The following is an 18,737-nucleotide window of genomic DNA, read 5'->3' as shown; positions in this document are numbered from 1 at the left end:
TTTTTAATAGGAATAAAGCCAAAACGTTTAAACCTTAACCGTAAATAAAACTTAAATAATTGTGGAGTCTGCCATGTAGATAAAATGTTACCCCTGGAAAATGTGATAAAGAGACATGAAGAGATAATGGAAAGTATTATAACTCTATATTAATTACAAGTACACTCTTTTTGGAGGAATGCACACAATTTATTGAAATGAATAACAACGAAGTGGGCTGGGTGCAGTGGCTCATGCCTGTAATCCCAGCACTTTGGGAGGCTGAGGTGGGAGGATTGCTTGGGCACGGGAGTTCAAGACCAACCTGGGCAACACAATGAGACCCCCATCTCTAAACAGGGAAAAGAAAAAAAAAATAACAACAAAATGAACTTTGAGCTTTCTATTTCAAAATGAGTTCCAAGTAGTTGTTGGGGCTGGGCCCAGTGGGTCACACCTGTAATCCCAACTCTGGGAGATAGAGGTGGGAAGATCACTTGAGCCCAGAAGTTCAAGACCAGCCTGGACAACATAGTGAGACCCCCATCTCTACAAAAAACTAAAAAATATTAGCCAAGCGTGTGGCATGCACTTGTAGTCACAGCTACTTGGAAGGCCGAAGTGGGAAGATCACTTGAGCCCAGGAGGTCAAGGCTGCAGTGAGCTGTGATCGGGGCACTGCCCTCCAGCCTAGGCAACAGAGCGAGACCCTGTCTTTAAAATACAAACAAACAAGAAGAAAACAAAGGGGTGAAGGGCCTGTAATCCCAGCACTTTGGGAGGCCAAGGCAGGTGGCTCACTTGAGGTCAGGAGTTCAAGACCAGCCCAGGCAAAATGGAGGAACCCCTTCTCTACCAAAAATACAAAAATTAACTAGGCATTGTGGCACATCCTATAGTCCCAGCTATTTGGGAGGCTGAGATGGGAGAATCACTGGAGCCTGGGGAAGTCAAGGCTGCAATGAGCTGTAATCATGCCACTGCACTCCAACCTGGGTGACAGAGTGAGAACCCTGTGTCAAAAAAAAAAAAAAAAAAAAAAAAAAAGGTTGGAAATTAGGTTAAAGTTTTGAAAGGTATTAAAAGTTCATCATGTAATTCTGTAACCAAGTAAAATTCCAGATGAAAGAATAAAAGGTAAAAATTGAGCTTTACTTAAAATTTTTTTAATAGGTATTTGAATTTTTGCATGAGAAAGGAATTTTTAAGCATGTAAGCAGTGGAAGAAAGCATAAAGGAAAATATCAGTTCAGCTAATACATAAATATTTGAAATATACCTGTAGAGTTTTATTATTTCTAAACATGGACCTAGTAAGTCTAGATGTAAAAATCTATCCCAAGAAAGTAGAAAAGATCCACATAGCTTTATCTATAAATATTTAATCATTGCAGCATGATTATGCAAATAAAAATTAAAAGCCAATGTCTGGCAAAAGGAAATAGTACTTTTGTTTTGTTTTGAAACAGGGTCTCCTCTGTCACCCAGGCTGGAGTGCAGTGGCACCATCTCAGCTGACTGCATCCTCAACCTCCTGAGCTCAAGCCATCCTCCCACCTCAGCCTCCCTGAGCAGCTGGGACCACAGATGCACGCTACCACTCCCAGCTAATTTTTGTATTTGTGATAGAGATGGGGTTTCACCATGTTGCCCAGGCTGGTCTCGAACTCCTGTGCTCAAACCGTCTGCCTGCCTCAGCCTCCCAAAGTGCTGGGATTATAGGCATGAGCCACTGCGCCCGGCCAAAAAATAGTTAAATAACAACATCCATCAATGGAGTATAATACAAATGAGGACAGTGAACAACTCTGGGATTTGGAATTGGCAATATCATATTACTTTTCTTTTACTTGCCTGTGTTTGCAAAGTTTTTTTTTTTTTTTTTTTGAGACTGAGTCTCGCTGTGTCTCCCAGGCTGGAGTGCAGTGGCGTGATCTCGGCTCACTGCAAGCTCCGCCTCCCGGGTTCACGCCATTCTCCCGCCTCAGCCTCCCAAGTAGCTGAGACTACAGGCGCCCGCCACCACGCCCGGCTAGTTTTTTGTATTTTTAGTAGAGACGGGGTTTCACCATGTTAGCCAGGATAGTCTCGATCTCCTGACCTCGTGATCCACCCGCCTCGGCCTCCCAAAGTGCTGGGATTACAGGCTTGAGCCACCGCGCCCGGCCGTTTTTTTTTTTTTTTAATCAGTGATCGTGCAACTTTAGAAATTGCCCTTATAATCCAAAAAGTAGTTAAAATAATAGAAAACAAAGCCTTGTCCCCAATCCCCCTCTGGCTTAGTAACCGGATTCTCCTGAGTCAGAGGCATTGCGGGCCAGAGCAGAAGCTCCCTCATATAGGGCTGGCTGGGTGGGGCAGAGGTGCACCTGGCTCTTTACCTGTGTTCATAGTGGCCCCAGGCCTGGCAAGCTCTCTGCCTTCTGCTGTCCCCTGAGACAGGGGCCAGTGACCTTCAGCCTGGGGGCCAGATCCAGCCCATCGCCTGGTTTGTATACGTTTCCCACAGTCTGGCATCAGCTGACGGCACCTACATAATGTCATTTAACTCATTTTCTCTGTGTTTCCTGTAAATTGGCAGTAACAAGTCTTACATGGTTACCCCTTTGATAGAATACTTAATTTATGCATTCATCACCTTTTATTAAATATCAGCTGTGTGCCAGGGTAGGGGCTATGGATGGAGCAGGGAAAATAGTAATCAGATTTCTGCCCCATGGATCGTAAGATTCTTAAAAATACTGTGGTCTTTTACATGGTGAGTATAAGGAGCTAAGTGAAGCGGGGCAGGGATAGGAAGTGTTGGAACGGTGTGGGTGTGACAGTGGACATTCTGGTTTTAGAAAGGGCCCCTGTGTAGGTGCTGAGTCTGTACACCTCCGGGGAGGAGCTCTTAGAACAAGACAGCAGGGCAAGTGCAAGGGTCCTGTGAGGAGCATTGTGGGGTGCAGGAGCCCATGGCTGGAACACAGCCATCCAGCGAGAGAGGCTTGGGGAGCGATAGGAGAGGCAGCTGTTGATCTTTGGGTCAGGACTTCAGGGGCCATAATGAGGACTCTGGCTTCTGCTCTGGGTGAGACTGGACATTTTGAGCAGAGGAGGAAAATGATCTGGTATAGGGGTCAGCAGAACCCCTCTGGCTGCTATGCTACAAACAGAGCAAAGGACAAGGGTAGAGCAGGGAGTGCGTAGAGGAGGATGGTGCAGTGATGTCACAAGGGGTAGTGACAGCAGATAAAGTGAGCAAGGCAAGTGCAAAGCGTAGTCAGCTTCTGGATGTGTGTTGAAGGCAGAGCCAACAGTGTGTGCTGCCAAGAGGGGTGTGAGAAGAGAAACAGGGTGGGTCAAGTTTGGGGGTGTGGGGGGTCACACTCACCAATGTGGGGACAGTGTGTGAGGACTGCCTGGGGGCATCAGGACTCATTTGGACAAGTCAGACCTCTAGTAGATGCCATGTGAATCTGTCCCGCTGGAAGTAGGAGTTAGGTTTTAGAGGAGAAGCCCAGACTGGAGATGTGCATGGGCAGCCTCCAGGGACAGGCAGCACCCATAGCCGCCACCCGTGTAGGAGAGCATGGCAGTGGGGGTGTGGGGCTGGGGAGGGGATGGGCGAAAGAAACCAGAGCACCCCAAAGCCCCACAGCAGGGAGATGGGGAGATGGAGAGTGGCCAGCGAGGTGGGAAAAAAGCAGGCAGAGGTGTCCAGAAAACCATGTCTGCGTCTGTCTGGAAGAGCAGTGACCCTGGCAGAGGGGCTGGCAGAAGCCTGATTGGAGTGGATTGCAGAGAGAATAGGAAGACAGGGGATAGCTGTTATAGACACACAGATACTCCCTGAGAACTGTGCTCTGATGGGAAGCGTGGAAACAGGCTGACAACCCCCAGGTAAGTTGAGGGCAGAGCAAGTTGGATTAGTTTTGTTTTATTTAATTTATTTTATTTTATTTTATTTTATTATTAGTATTTTTTATTTATTTTGAGGCGGAGTTTTGCTCTTGTCTCCCAAGCTAGAGTGCAATGGTGCAATCTCAGCTCACTGCAACCTCTGCCTCCCAGGTTCAAGCCATTCTCCTGCCTCAGCCCCCCGAGTAGCTGGGATTACAGGTGCCCACCATCACATTCAGCTAAGTTTTCTATTTGTAGTAGAGACAAGGTTTCACCATATTGGCCAGGCTGATCTCGAACTCCTGACCTCAGGTGATCCACCTGCCTCAGCCTCTCAAAGTGCTGAGATTACAGGTGTGAGCCACCGTGCCTGGCCAGTTTTGTTTTATTTTAAACTCGAGAAAAGAACAGTGGTTCTTTAAGCTTGTCAGAGTGAATGAGTGCAGAAGGTGATGCTGATGCAGGGATTTGCTGAAACCCTGACATGGAGCATGTGGAGAGGGGGTCGGGGCATCCATGGAGCAGACCTTGGTGGCATAGGAAGGACATCCACAGACACTGTGCTGTGAAAGGCTCTCCTGGTTGTTTTCTCAGGAAAAGGGAAGCCAAAATACTCAGCTTGAGGAATCGTTAGAGCTTTGAGAGGAGAAGGAGATATGAAAGAGTTGACATGAGAGATGCCATGGATAATGGCAGGTGGGGTGGTGCGGGAGGTGCGGTGGATGACGGAAGTAGGATGGGTAGTGTTGCCAGCGCATTTGATGTTAGCCTTTATGAATTTAGAGAGACCCATCAGCACTTTGGGGTTCTGCTGTCTGTGTTTAGCTCTGCATCCACAGGTAGGGAATGGGCAGAGAACTAGCTCTGAGCAGGACTGAGAACAGTCAGGAGAGTCAAGGGTTCTGCTGTCTGTGTTTAGCTCTGCAGCCACAGGTAGGGAATGGGCAGAGAACTAGTTCTGAGCAGGACTGAGAACTATCAGGAGAATCAAAGGTGAGTGCCAGGAGCTGGGCAGCATGATCTGGGGCCACCAGCTGGGGCAAGTGCAGTGCAAGTTGGGCATGGACAGGGCTGCAGGAATTCAGTCCGGTCACTGGACTGGTGGAGTTGAGGTGCTCAGGATGGTGAGCTGGGCGGTGCTACGTAGAGGAGGTACTTGTGGCAGGTTCCCAGGGCTGGCAGCTCTCTTCTGAGGTGTAAGGTATGGCTATAGCAGTGACTTGTTCTTGTGAACAGAACAAGGTCCCCAGATCATAGGAAGTCAAGTAAATTGCCGGAGAAGGAGAAGGATTTGTAAATGGCATCAGGAACTAGGGCTGGTGAGTGATACCTGACACAAGATTGGTTGTCAACAGTTTTTATTGAGGAGGAAGGGGAACAGCTTGGAAGCAGCAAGGAGCACAGCTCCTCAGCCCAGGCCCAGTAGGATGCAAATGTAGTAGGTGACAGTCGGGGCCTGAGAGGTGCCAGAACACAGGGTTATGTAGGAGCAGGCAAGTAGAAGCGCCCCCTGAGGTGGAGGAGGGTGTCCAGGGACTGGAAAGCCAAGGCCAACTTCATCTGGTCACTGGTGCGATCAGAAAGATGCTTACCACCCTAGCAAACAGAATAATACCTCTGCCATCTAGGCACTTGAAAGCAACTCTGGAGAAATCTTCCCATTGAAGAGTGTCTCAGTCGAGCTACCCTATTACCCATAGGTTGGAGACCGCTGTTACGAGAAGGGAATGTACGAGGCTGCCAAGCTGCTCTATAGCAATGTTTCTAACTTTGCCCGCCTGGCTTCCACCTTGGTTCACCTCGGTGAGTATCAGGCAGCAGTGGACAACAGCCGCAAGGCCAGCAGCACCCGGACGTGGAAGGAGGTGAGCTGCGGGCAACTGCAGACAGCAGAGTGTGCTCTGGACAGGCATGCTCTCTGTGTCCTTTGTGTTCTGCTCAGTACTCTTCTGCCATATGGGATGAGCCTGGGTGCTGGTCTTTTGCCCAGGCAGGGGTCTGAACCCTTGGGATTCTCAGAGTCTCTAAGCTAGTGTTCGCAGTTGGAACAGAGGCCCCAGAGAATCCGATCTCTGACCAGTTGGCCCCCAGAGGCAGCCTCAATAGCATGGAATTATCAGTATTATAAGTATTTTCATCACCCTTTTTAATCATGTCACCTTATTTGCATAATCATTGTAAATTTACATTATTGGTCCTTTGTGGCAAATTGGTAAATTGTCTCAAGGCTCTCTGATAATATCAGAATCATCTTTAAGTAGAAAAAATTGTGAAAAAATATCCAAAACAGCATTGTTTAATGAAAGATTAAAATTAGCCTGAAGGTCCAATGTCAAGGCCTTTTTGTTTGTTTGTTTGTTTTGTTTTTGTTTTTGAGATGGAGTCTAGCTCTGTCACCCAGGCTGGAGTGCAGTGGCGCCATCTCGGCTCACTGCAAGCTCTGCCTCCCAGGTTCACACTATTCTCCTGCCTCAGCCTCCCGAGTAGCTGGGACTACAGGCACCCGCCACCACGCCTGGCTAATTTTTTTGTATTTTTTAGTAGAGATGAGGTTTCTTGATCTCCTGACCTCATGATCCACCTGTCTTGGCCTCCCAAAGTGCTGGCTTTCAGGGGTGTGAGCCACCGTGCCTGGCTTTCTTTTTTTTTTTTTTTTTTTTTTTTTTTTTTGAGATGGAGTCTTGCTCTGTTGCCTAGGCTGGAGTGCAGTGGTGTGATCTCAGCTTACTGCAACGTCTGTCTCCCGAGTTCAAGCAATTCTCCTGCCTCAGCCTCCTGAGTAGCTGGGATTACAGGCGCATGCCACCAAGTCCAGCTAATTTTTGTTATTTTTAGTAGAAACAGTGTTTCACCATGTTGGCTAGGCTGGTCTCGAACTCCTGACCTCAAGTTGTCCGCCCGCCTCAGCCTCCCAAAGTGCTGGTATTACAGGCATGAGCCACCGCGCCCGGCCAAGGCCTTTGTTAATGTATGCATTACAACTCTACCCTGTTGTTTAAGATGAATAGGCAGAGTTGCAGGAAAATATGTTGCCAATATTATGCGAGGAATATGTCATCATGCAGAATGTATGATGTGATTCCACTGTGCATATGTGAGAGATTTGTCAGGGGGCTGGTGTACGTATCACACATAGGAAACAGTGGGCCAAAGATTGTATCTCAAGTTAATGACACTGGCTTATGTGATTATTTTTGTTTATCTTCATGTTCTGCTTTCTCTACCTTGGGAACATGTGCTGTGTATAGAAGGTGGGAGAAGCAGGGAAACTGCACGGCACACCCAGCTCTGTGGTGCAGGGTTAGTCCTGTCAGTTCTCTCAGGAAGCGCAGCTGAAGGGCCTCTCTGCACAGGAGAATTCTGTACTTCTCAAGGCTTGTTATCGTTAAGTATACATACTGTACAGTACAGAAAACAAAAGTAGTCTAAAAAATTATTAAAGCAGGCCGGGCACAGTGGCTCACGCCTATAATCCCAGCACTTTGGGAGGCCGAGGCAGGCACACAAGGTCAGGAGATCAAGACCATCCTGACTAACATGGTGAAACCCCGTCTCTACTAAACATACAGAAATTAGCCGGGTGTGGTGGTGGGCACCTGTAGTCCCAGCTACTCGGGAGCCTGAGGCAGGAGACTGGTGTGAACCCAGGAGGCAGAGGTTGCAGTGAGCCAAGATCGTGCCACTGCACTCCAGCCTGGGTGACAGAGCGAGACTCCATCTCAAAAAAAAAAAAATTATTAAAGCAAACTCCCCCGTGAAAACAACACTCAGATGAGATGCACTCCGATGGTCATTATTTTTTAGCCTTCCTTTTCAAACCCCAAACCTTGGCCGGGCGCGGTGGCTCATGCCTGTAATCCCAGCACTTTGGAAGGCCGAGGCGGGCGGATCACAAGGTCAGGAGATCGAGACCATGGTGAAACCCCGTCTGTACTAAAAATAGAAAAAATTAGCCGGGCGCAGTGGCGGGCGCCTGTAGTCCCAGCTACTCGGGAGGCTGAGGCCGGAGAATGGCGTGAACCCGGGAGGCGGAGCTTGCAGTGAGCCGAGATTGCGCCACTGCACTCCAGCCTGGGCGACAGAGCGAGACTCCGTCTCAAAAAAAAAAAAAAAAAAAAAACCCCAAACCTGGAATTCCAGTATGACTTTCCTGCCACCTGAACAAAACTCAGGGCCTAAGAAGTAATGCACGAACTTTCTTCTTTCTGTGGTCTCAAGCACCTCCTTGGCCTGCAGATTATAAATGTCATATTTTTTCCTGCCAGTCTTGTACAATTCATCCTAGAGTTAGCTACTTGTTCAGAATCCAACTTAAAACACCCCACTGGCTGGTATTTCTGCATTTGCAACTGTGTCCCTTGTAAGTCAGCTGCTGTGGTGCTGTGTTCTGTCTTGGGGACCCTCACGCTTGCCCTCCATCCCCTAGGTGTGCTTTGCCTGCGTGGATGGACAGGAGTTCCACCTCGCACAGCTGTGTGGTCTTCACATCGTCATTCATGCAGATGAGCTGGAGGAGCTGATGTGCTATTACCAGGTGACCAGATGATCTCTGCTGGTAATGCAGATGACAAGTGATGCCTAAATACTCTACACAGAGGCACGGCCATCCCCTTAGCATGTGACCGTCACAGTGCTGCATCTGCAGATTTGAAGCATGGCCCCAAGGGGAGGATTCATGTGTTAGACGGTCATTTATAAACTAAATTCAGTTGCCTTGTTAGCGATCCTTGACCTCATGGCTGGCTGGAATTTTGTGTTTTTAAAGTTCTCTCCCTCCTTTTGTGTTATTGGGCCTTCAGAAACTCAGTCAGTGGCTTGCATGCCGGGAACAACCCTTGGAGGGTTGCTGAGAATACTGGGCTGGTGTTGACAGAGCTCCGGTCCATAGCCTAGTTCCCCAGTGTGTAGCCCCAGGAGTCTGTTTATCAATTGCCATAGGGACAAAGCACGGGCAAGAGAGGGAACCCCACATGGACCCTTTGGAAGGGCGGGGCCCTGTGTGTTCATGCTGTAGGTGGGCTCTCTCGAGTGGTTGGTAGACAGTGATTTGTGTGTTTAGGGACCTGGGCTTCCACTTGTGGGATTCCTAGAGCTGCATGACACTGCAGGTATGGTTAGTCAAGGCAGATGAAGATGGGATGTGACTCTGCTCAGTAGTGTTACCATAGCCATGGAACTTGAGCCTCAAACCCCTCACTACATGAGACGTCGTCTGGAGGGGCTCGCACCAGCGCCAGAGTGTCTAGATATCAGGCTGGGTGTGATGGCTTTTCAATGAGAAATGCTTTCCCACCCCCAGAGAGGCGCCTGAGAAATGAACTGGAAAGCCAACAGGGAGGGTAATCAACCAGTACAGGGCTGACAAAAGAACAATTTAGTCAGCAAATATTTGAGTACCTACTATGTGCTGGGCATTATTCTCAATAATTGTATCAGTGAACAAAACAGAAAAGCCTCTATTTAATTGAATTGGCATTCAGCAAGGTTGGCAGGCAAGCAACAAACCTAGTGAATAATTATATAGTGTGTTTGAAGGTGATGAATTATAGAGGAAAATGGAGCCGGTTTGAGGGCATGGAAGTGCCTGGATGGAGTTTCATGAAGGGGCAGTCAAGGTAGCAGCAATTGATGGGGTGACATTTGAGCAAAGACCTGAAGAAATAGAAGGATTTGGTCATGAGGACATTTGAGGGAAGGGTCAGTGGCCAGGCAAAGTCCTGAGGCAGGAGTGTGCTGTGTGTTCAAGGAAGGGGCTGGAACCAGAGATGGGGCAGGGAGGCTGATGGAGGGCCAGATCTCAGGCCGTTAGGAAAGCCACGGGCTGTACGTGGGATGGATGCAGGGCTGACCTGATGGGGTAAAAGGATCATGGTGGCTCATGTGCTGAGACCACATACTTGAGAAGTAGGGACAGGAGCCAGGAGAGCAGCTAGAGGCTGTTGCAGTGGTCTAGGCAAGAAGGGACAGTGACTCTGACTAGGGTGGTGGTGACAGGGTGAGAGGTGATCAGGCCATCAGGACTGGGTATGTGCTTTAAATGAGCAGCCACCCTGATATGCTAATGCACTGATATGGAGTGAGAGAGAAAAGCCCGGGAGAACTCCTTTTGGTTTTGGCTTGAACAACTAGAAATACGGAGTTATCACCAGTGGATGAGGGGAAGACTGAAGGTGCAGCGTGGGAGGGAAGGACAGGAATTACTTTTTGGACACGTGGTGCTAAGTCTTGAGCTGCCCGCTGCATGTTCAGGTGGGAGCATTAGGTAGGCAGCTGGAGACAGATCTGGAGCTCCACAGAGGAGGAGCCTAGCTAGAGCAGTGAACCTGGAGTTGCTGACATACAAGTGATCCATATCTATCTATGTTTGCCTGCAGTCCCCTGGGGATGAGTGTAGGTGAAAAGACCAGACTGCCCAACAGGGATGGGCTGAGGAGGAGAGCAGGAGCAGCCAGTACAGTGGGAAGAAAACCCAGAGAGTGTGCTGGCTTCTGGATGCACTGGGGAAGAGGGAGCGGTCAGCAGGGCCAGGGGGATGCTCGTGACCTGAAGCTTGGGGGAGACTCAGCCTGATGCTGGCTGGAGAGAACAGGGAGAGGAATGGGAATGGTTGTTGTGAGGAGTCTTTGCTGCAAAGGGAAGTAGAAAAAAATGGGATGGTAACTAGCAGGCACATTGGGTCGAGAGGAGGTGTTTAGGACAGGAGGATAAGTGGGATGCTTGCTGAACTCAGCTGTGGAGAGCGAAGATAAGGCAGAAGAGAAATGAGGAGTCACCAGAGCAGTGGCCTTGGTAGGCAAGCAGGTGGGATGGAGCTACAGGCTGGGCAGATTCCAGACAGGAGCACAGGCGGCATGTCTGTAGCTGATTGGGGGGTGCAGATGCTGCTGGCAGACAAGTATGCCACTGGGAAATGAGGTTGCTCTGAGAGTGGAGGGGGCACAGAAGGTGTCCTCCTTAGGAAAACAAGAGGTGTGAAGTGATCCTCTAGGTTGGGCCCTCCCAGGGCTGTGGTGGTTAGAGTAAAGGGAAAGGGTCACATGGCTGGGTGTTTCTCTAGGGTTTCTGCATGCTAAGCAGGCTGTAACCAGACATCTGGTCTTGTCCAAAGAGCATGTCAGAGGGGTGCAGGGCTGAATGCAAGGGGCTGGCCATCATAATTAGGGACGCAGTGAAACAACAGCCACATGGCATCGTGAGTGGAGTTGAAGGCTTGTTGGAGCCAGGATCTCAGTAATGAGCTGTGGCAAGGGATTAAAACAAATCATTCCCAGACCCTGTTACCACCCACTTCCTACTTTTTTTCTAATTCTTTTCATAAAATTGGCAATACTAATTTGCACTTACTAAACTTGAAAATTGTAGTGCAGGCCCGGCGCGGTGGCTCAAGCCTGTAATCCCAGCACTTTGGGAGGCCGAGGCGGGCGGATCACAAGGTCAGGAGATCGAGACCACAGTGAAACCCCGTCTCTACTAAAAATACAAAAAATTAGCCGGGCGCGGTGGCGGGCGCCTGTAGTCCCAGCTACTCAGGAGGCTGAGGCAGGAGAATGGCGGGAACCCGGGAGGCGGAGCTTGCAGTGAGCCGAGATCCGGCCACTGCACTCCAGCCTGGGCAACAGCGTGAGACTCCGTCTCAAAAAAAAAAAAAAAAAAAAAAAGAAAATTGTAGTGCAGTGTGCCACTGGTAATTGTCAGATGATCCAATAAGTTGCTAAGTAAATGGCATGATCTGTAGCACAGTATGTACACACGTTTTCTTCACACGTGCCTCCTCGGGATCATTCCCAGTCACCAGCACGGTCCCTGCGGCGTGGGCATGGGCTGGAGGGTGGCTGCCGGAAGCATGCAATCACGCTGCCCCACGTGTGGCTGTTGGTCTGCTAGGATCGCGGCTACTTTGAGGAGCTGATCTCAATGTTGGAGGCGGCCCTGGGCCTGGAGCGGGCCCACATGGGCATGTTCACAGAGCTGGCCATCCTCTACTCCAAATTCAAGCCACAGAAGATGCTGGAGCACCTGGAGCTTTTCTGGTCCCGTGTCAACATCCCAAAGGTACTGTGTGCTCCTGACAGTCTGGCAGCCGTGGCCACGTGCGGCACAAGCCGACCCTGGCCTCCTTGTCCAGGTTCTGAGGGCTGCAGAGCAGGCACACCTGTGGGCTGAGCTGGTGTTCCTCTATGACAAGTACGAGGAGTACGACAATGCTGTGCTTACCATGATGAGCCACCCCACTGAAGCCTGGAAGGAGGGTCAGTTCAAGGACATCATTACCAAGGTAAGAGGGGATACAGAGCGCCGGCTCCTGCCAGCCTCTGCCAGGCCCTATTCTGGGTGCGGGGGAATGGGCAGGTGGGAGTGGAATGAGTGCCAGCATGCCCCCATGCTGTGTGTGCGTTCACTTGTTTGAGTCCACCACCCTCTGGGCAGGTCGTGGTAATTCCATCTTTGAAGGGAACTGACACTTAAGAAGGGCAGGTGACCCGTCTAACGATGCACAGCTGAGCTGTGGGCAGGGTCAGGCCAGCATGCAGCCATGTCCCTATGGCCCTATGACCCTGCCTGCCCCTCCCACCACATCACGCCCTCGTGGCCAGGCCTCAGTTTGCTCTTCCTTCTGCCCTGTCAGCTCAGGGCTCCCACCCCCACTTCCTGTGGTTGTTTTTCACCATCGGACCATTTTTTTTTTTTTTAATTCATGTCTCTCCCCAGCACCAGCAGCCTTACCTGTCTGGGAGTGGGCCTCCATCCTGTAGCCTCACTGGGCTAAACTGGGACCCAAGTTCCTCTGCCAGCAGCCACAGTGTTGGGTGGTGTCGGGTTTGGGTGCCATGGTCAAATGAGCCCTTGTTATTTTATTTCCTGGTCTCAGAGAGTTCAGCGTTAGGACTCACCCTTCTCCAGCTCTGTATGTGAGTTTGGTGAAGGGGCTGGAATTCTTTATCCTCAGCCCCCATCCCTTTGCATTGGGTATCTGCACTTTGTGCCATGGTCCTTGGGTAACTAACTGGTCACAGTCCACTATGACTGGAGTGGCACAGCAGTGAGCTGTGGCCTCGCTCATGCACCTTCTTTTCCGCATGCAGCTACTGAGGGTGGGTGTGAGCGGCAGATGGGCTGCCGGGTGAGGCCTTCGGCCTCTGCCTTTCCTGGGAACTATTTGAAGGACCTCAGTGTTGAACACCAGGCCACATACCTGAACTTCTTGTTGGAGGACATCCATGTTACTGGGCATGGTGGTACATGAAGGTGGAGGCCTTTGATGGGGCGTCCCACCCTGAGCAGAGTCTGCAGGTTGCTGGAGGGAGTGTGGCCAGGCCATACCTTACTGTGGCCTGGCACACATGGCTGGTGCCTTGTAGATTTGTCTGTGTGCTGGAAAATCCATACTTGATCATTCCTGTGTGTACTTTATTCACATTTTAACTCCTCTGATATAAGGTGTTTTTAAAAATTGCTGAGCCGTGGTGGAAGTGGCCATGCTTTTGTTTCTTAGTGGCATATAAAATAATAGCAGGACAGCTGAGACTCACTGTGTGGGAGAGCAGCGTCTCTCATCTGGTGCCTGCAGGGCTGATGGCAGAGTCCAGTTCCTTGTGTGACTCATGATGCTTCTACTACAACCTGCTGTGTAGGAGACAGACATTGTCAGCTCAGGTGTGAAGGGGGCAGGAGGATACTCGCCAGTGCAGGGACCCAATCAGATGGATGACATCCAATCTATATTTGGGGGCATACAATAGCAGGAATCCACTTAGCCATAGGGCTGGGCCAGCAGCAGCCTGAGCAGGGGTGCTTGCTAACTCAGACAGGGGGGCACCCCAGCTCAGCCGTTTGCTGTCTCTGTCCATGTGGGTTAGGGGTGTCACCACTGTGAACCTCGTTATCCCATTGATACAATGGGCATCATGTTTCCCCCTGACCAAGTGGTCCATGGCAGGTGCCTGGCATCCAGTGGGCACTTCTTTCAGGTCGTGCAGCACAGCACACCAGCCAGCTACCCTGGAGCTTGTGATGGAATCTGAGCTTCAGTTTTCTCTTCTTTTGTTTTATTATTATTATTTTTTGAAACAGAGTCTTGCTGTGTCACTCAGGCTGGAGTGCAGTGGCGCCATCTCTGCTCACTGCAACCTCCACCTCCCAGATTCAAGTGATTCTTCTGCCTCAGCCTCCCAAGTAGCTGGGATTACAGGTGCTCGCCACCACTCCCGGCTAATTTTTGTATTTTTAACAGAGACAGGGTTTTGCCATGTTGGCCAGGCTGGTCTCAAACTCTTGACCTCAGGTGATCCTGAGAGGTGAAGCCAGCTGGACTTCCTGGGTTGAGTGGGGACTTGGAGACTTTTTGTGCCTAGCTAAATGACTGTAAGTACACCAATCAGCACTCTGTGTCTAGCTAAAGGATTGTAAACACACCAATCAGCACTCTGTAAAAACGCACCAATCAGTGCTCTGTAAAATGGACCAATCAGCACTCTGTAAAGTGGACCAATCAGCAGGATGTGGGCAGGGCCAAATAAGAGAATAAAAGCTGGCCGCTGGAGGCCACAGACAACTGAGCTCGAGTGCCTTTGCGGTGCGTGGAAGCTTTGTTCTTTTGCTCTTCATAATAAATCTTGCTGCTGCTCACTCTTTTGGTCTACACTACCTTTAAGAGCTGTAACACTCACTGCGAAGGTCTGGGGCTTCACTTCTGAAGTCAGCGAGACCACAAACCCACCAGAAGGGAGAAACTCTGGACACATCTGAGCATCTGAAGGAACAAACTCCAGACACACCATCTTTAAGACCTGTAACACTCACCGTGAGGGTCCATGCCTTTATTCTTGAAGTCAGTGAGACCAAGAACCCACCAGAAGGAATAAATTCTGGACACAATCTGCCCGCCTCAGCCTCCCAAAGTGCTGGGATTACAGGCATGAGCCACCACGCCCAGCCTTCCGTTTTCTCTTCTATGAAACAGGGATACTACCATGTCTTCTGGGGCGCTGGCTGTCCTTGCTGACCGTGCTAGTGGGCACAGGCCTGCCAGAAAGGGCCAAGAGAGCACATGATACTAGGTGTCCTGCAAGGGAAGCTAGGACTGCTGGTGCCCCACTTCAAGTCTGCCCACTCACATGGTGCCCTGCAAGAGCCTCAGTGAAATAGGCTTGTCCTTGGATGGTTCATCTCCTTCATGGGAAGCCCGAGGAGCCTTGTGGTTGGCGGGGAACCAGGTGGGGCTTTGAGGAGGTGATTTGCCACAGAAGATGAACTTGAGCCCCTACCCTCCACCTCAGCCCCACATCACATCCTGACCGCCCTCTGCTTTTTCAGTGTCTAGTTGAGATCCCCCCTGACCTAGCCCTGCTGCTGCTGAGTAAAGGGCCAAGCTGGAAGGCTGCCAGGTCCTACAGCTCCAATATGAGTGGACCCACAATGGCCTGTGGCGGAGTCTGGGGGCCCACCAGTGCCATAGGTGGAGATTTGTGATGGGGCCAGGTCACCATTCTGCTCTGCATCCATGGTGGCAGGTACTGGGGACCTTGCTTCCTGTCTGGGTCAGAATCTTTGGTGACAGTGAGTGCTCTAGCACAAAAGGGAAAGAGAAGGAGAAAGAAGATACTCTGAAGTGATAAGCCATAGAGGGGTCATTAGAACCCTTTTAGTCAGTAGACCCCATCGGGCCCCACATTTTTGCCAAGTCACCCAAACCCAGCAGTGCTGGAGGCTCCAATGGTGACCACCCTGGGCTCCCAGCATGGCTTTAGCTCCAGCTGTGCCCTGTGCACAGCCCAGGACCCCCCCCACACTCATGCGGACACATTCATCACCACTGGCTTAGTTCATGCCCATCTGGCTTACATGCTCCCTGAACAGAGCTGTGTCCAGGCCCTGGACATCGATGCCACAGTCATCAGGCCACCAAATGACATCACTGGGGCCGGGCGTGGTGGCTCACGCCTATAATCCCAGCACTTTGGGAGGCCGAGGCGGGCGGATCACGAGGTGAGGAGATCGAGACCATCCTGGCTAATATGGTGAAACCCCGTCTCTACTAAAAATACAAAAATTAGCCGGGTGTGGTGGCGGGTGCCTGTAGTCCCAGCTACTCGGGAGACTGAGGCAGGAGAATGGTGTGAACCCAGGAGGCAGAGCTTGCAGTGAGCCAAGATCGTGCCACTGCACTCCAGCCTGGGTGACAGAGCGAGACTCTGTCTCAAAAAAAAAAAAAACACAAAAAAAACAATGACGTCGCCCAGCAAGAGAATGGTGGCAAACCAGTGGGGAAAGTGCTGAGAGACACAGCAGCCTGGCTAGATCTCGAGACCCAGGAGCACAGGCACAGGGTCCACCCAGAGTGGTCCACTCTCTGCATGGGCTGACCTTCGGGTCTCACCCAGGGTCTGAGCACCACAGTGTTTCAGCTCAGAAGCTTTGGGGAAGTCACAGGATGTGCTGTCCAGTTGGTTATGGCTCAGGCTGAGGCTTCAAAGGAAGGCTGGGGTAATCTTGCTTGGGTGGAAGCATACTGTGTTGTTCAGTTTTGCTGTTGGGCTTCATTCTGGCTGATTACACTTCATTCATTCATTCAGCAGATACTGGTTGAGTGTGGACCCTGCATCAGATACTGGTGTGGTTGCTGGGTTGAGGCAGGAAACCCTGAGACTAGCCTCTTAAGAAATGGTCGCTGTGTCAGTGCTGGGGGACAAAATACCTCAGGGATGGGAGGAGGCACCTTCACGGGCCATTGAGTCTTATAGAGGGTAGTCGTGGCAGGCTTCAGTAGTAAAGTGCCATTTGAGCAAAAACTGGAAGGAGCCCTGGGGTATCTGGAGACAGGGACAGGAACTGACCCTCAGGTTTGCTCCACGCAGGTTGCCAACGTTGAGCTCTGTTACAGAGCCCTGCAGTTCTATTTGGATTACAAACCACTGCTCATCAATGACTTGCTGCTGGTGCTGTCACCCCGGCTGGACCACACCCGGACAGTCAGTTTCTTTTCAAAGGTGAGTCAGCAAAAACCCCAGGTAGAAGAGTGTACTGGGCTAGCTCTAACAAAGTCATCTGAATGATAGCACCTTGATAAAGAGCTTTTGAAATGACCCACAGCTAACTTGAAGATTCACCAGTGTATCAAACTGTTTTAGATTTCAGACACAGGAATACCTCCCGTATCATGCTTCACTTTATTGTGCTTCTCAAATTCTGTGTTTTTTAAAAGATTAGAGGTTTGTGGCCGGGTGTGGTGGCTCACACCTGTAATCCCAGCACTTTGGGAGGCCGAGGTGGGCAGATCATGAGGTCAGGAGATCGAGACCATCCTGGCTAACACGGTGAAACCCCGTCTCTACTAAAACTACAAAAATTAGCCAGGTGTGGTGGCAGGCGCCCGTAGTCCCAGCTACTCGGGAGGCTGAGGCAGGAGAATAGTGTGAACCCAGGAGGCAGAGCTTGCAGTGAGCCGAGATCGCACCGCTGCACTTCAGCCTGGGCAACAGAGCAAGACTCTGTCTCAAAAAAAAAAAAAAAAGATTGGAGGTTTGTAACCCTCATTGATCAAGTCTGTCAGGCATTCTTCCAACAGCATGTGCTCACTTCGTGTCTCTGTGTCACAGTTTAGGATTTCACACAATACCTCAAATTTTCTCATTATATATGTTATGGTGATCTATGATCAGTGATCTTTTTTTTTTTGAGACAGTCTTGCACTGTTGCCCAGATGGGAGTGCAGTGGCATGATCATAACTCACTGCAACCTTGAACTCCGGGCCTCAAGCAGTCTTCACACCTTGGCCTCCTGCAGTGCTGGGATTATAGACTTGAGCCAGTGCACACAACCAGCAATCTTTGATGTTACTATTGTAATTGTTTTGGGATGCCACAAACCATGCCCCTATAAGAAGGGGAACTTAATAGATAAATGTTGTATGTGTTCTAACTGCTCCACTGACTGGCCGTGCCCTGGCCCCTCTTCCTTTCCTTGGGCCTCCCTATTCCTTGAGACACAACAACATTGAAATTAGGCTAATTAATGGCCGGGCATGGTCGCTTACGCCTGTAATCTCAACACTTTGGGAGGCTGAGGCGGGTGGATGACCAAAACGGATAGATCACCCGAGGTCAGGAGTTCAAGAGTAGCCTGGCCAACATGGTGAAACCCTGTCTCTACTAAAAATACAAAAATTAGCCAGGCGTGGTGACAGGCACCTGTAGTCCCAGCTACTTGGGAGGCTGAGACAGGAGAATCGCTTGAACCCAGGAGGTTGCAGTGAGCTGAGATCGCACCACAGCACTCCAGCCTGGGCAACAGAGAGAGACTCCATCTCAAAAAAATAATAAATTATTGTGCATTTCAAAATAGCTAAAGGAGAAGATTTGAAATGTTCCCAACACAAAGAAATGATAAATGCTTGAGGTGATGGACATCCTAATTGCCCTGATTTGATCATTCCACATGTGTATATGTATCAAAATATTACATATGCCCAATAAATATGCACAACTATCATGTATCAATAAAAAGTTGGAAATAAATAAGTAAAGACACCAGTATATAAGGAAAATATTCGTATATTAACAGAAGTTTGGAAGAAGTGGATTCCAACCCTCATGGATGACTCTAGGGGTTCAGGACTTCAGTGGAGAAAGTCACTGCAGATGCGGGGGAAACAGCAGGAGAACTAGAATTAGAAGTGGAGCCTGAAGAAGGGACTGAATTGCTGTAATCTTAGGATCCAACTTGAACAGATGAGGAGTTCTTAGGGATTGCTTCTTAGGGATGAGCAAAGAAGTGGTTTCTTAAGATAGAATCTCCTCCTGGGACAGACGCTGTGAACATTGTTGAAATGACTACAAGGGATTTAGAATAGTGCATGAACCTAGTTGATGAAGCA

At 49.9% G+C, this 18,737-nt stretch overlaps 1 protein-coding gene across 6 annotated transcripts in view; it reads left to right on the top strand.

Moving 5' to 3' along the window:
- The window catches only part of LOC105480735 (clathrin heavy chain like 1), a 113,849-nt gene that overhangs the window by 84,207 nt on the left and 10,905 nt on the right, over positions 1–18,737 (top strand). For 5 of the 6 annotated variants that reach the window (XR_011613882.1, XM_071080008.1, XM_011739882.2 and 2 more), the window contains 5 exons: positions 5,565–5,729; positions 8,291–8,398; positions 11,749–11,916; positions 11,990–12,139; positions 16,719–16,850. Coding sequence is in view for 5 of the 6 variants with exons in the window: in XM_071080008.1 (XP_070936109.1) it covers positions 5,565–5,729; positions 8,291–8,398; positions 11,749–11,916; positions 11,990–12,139; positions 16,719–16,850 (723 nt within the window). In the remaining variant the exon portion in view is untranslated. Of the gene's footprint in view, positions 1–5,564; positions 5,730–8,290; positions 8,399–11,748; positions 11,917–11,989; positions 12,140–15,177; positions 15,375–16,718; positions 16,851–18,737 lie in introns of those variants that run through there. The other variant, XM_071080009.1, reaches the window with a different exon arrangement.

Source organism: Macaca nemestrina, chromosome 15, assembly GCF_043159975.1.
Source record: "Macaca nemestrina isolate mMacNem1 chromosome 15, mMacNem.hap1, whole genome shotgun sequence".
In the NCBI taxonomy this organism is placed as follows: domain Eukaryota; kingdom Metazoa; phylum Chordata; class Mammalia; order Primates; family Cercopithecidae; genus Macaca; species Macaca nemestrina.
Note: the sequence above shows the minus strand (reverse complement) of the source record. Positions and strands in the feature narration are given on the sequence as shown.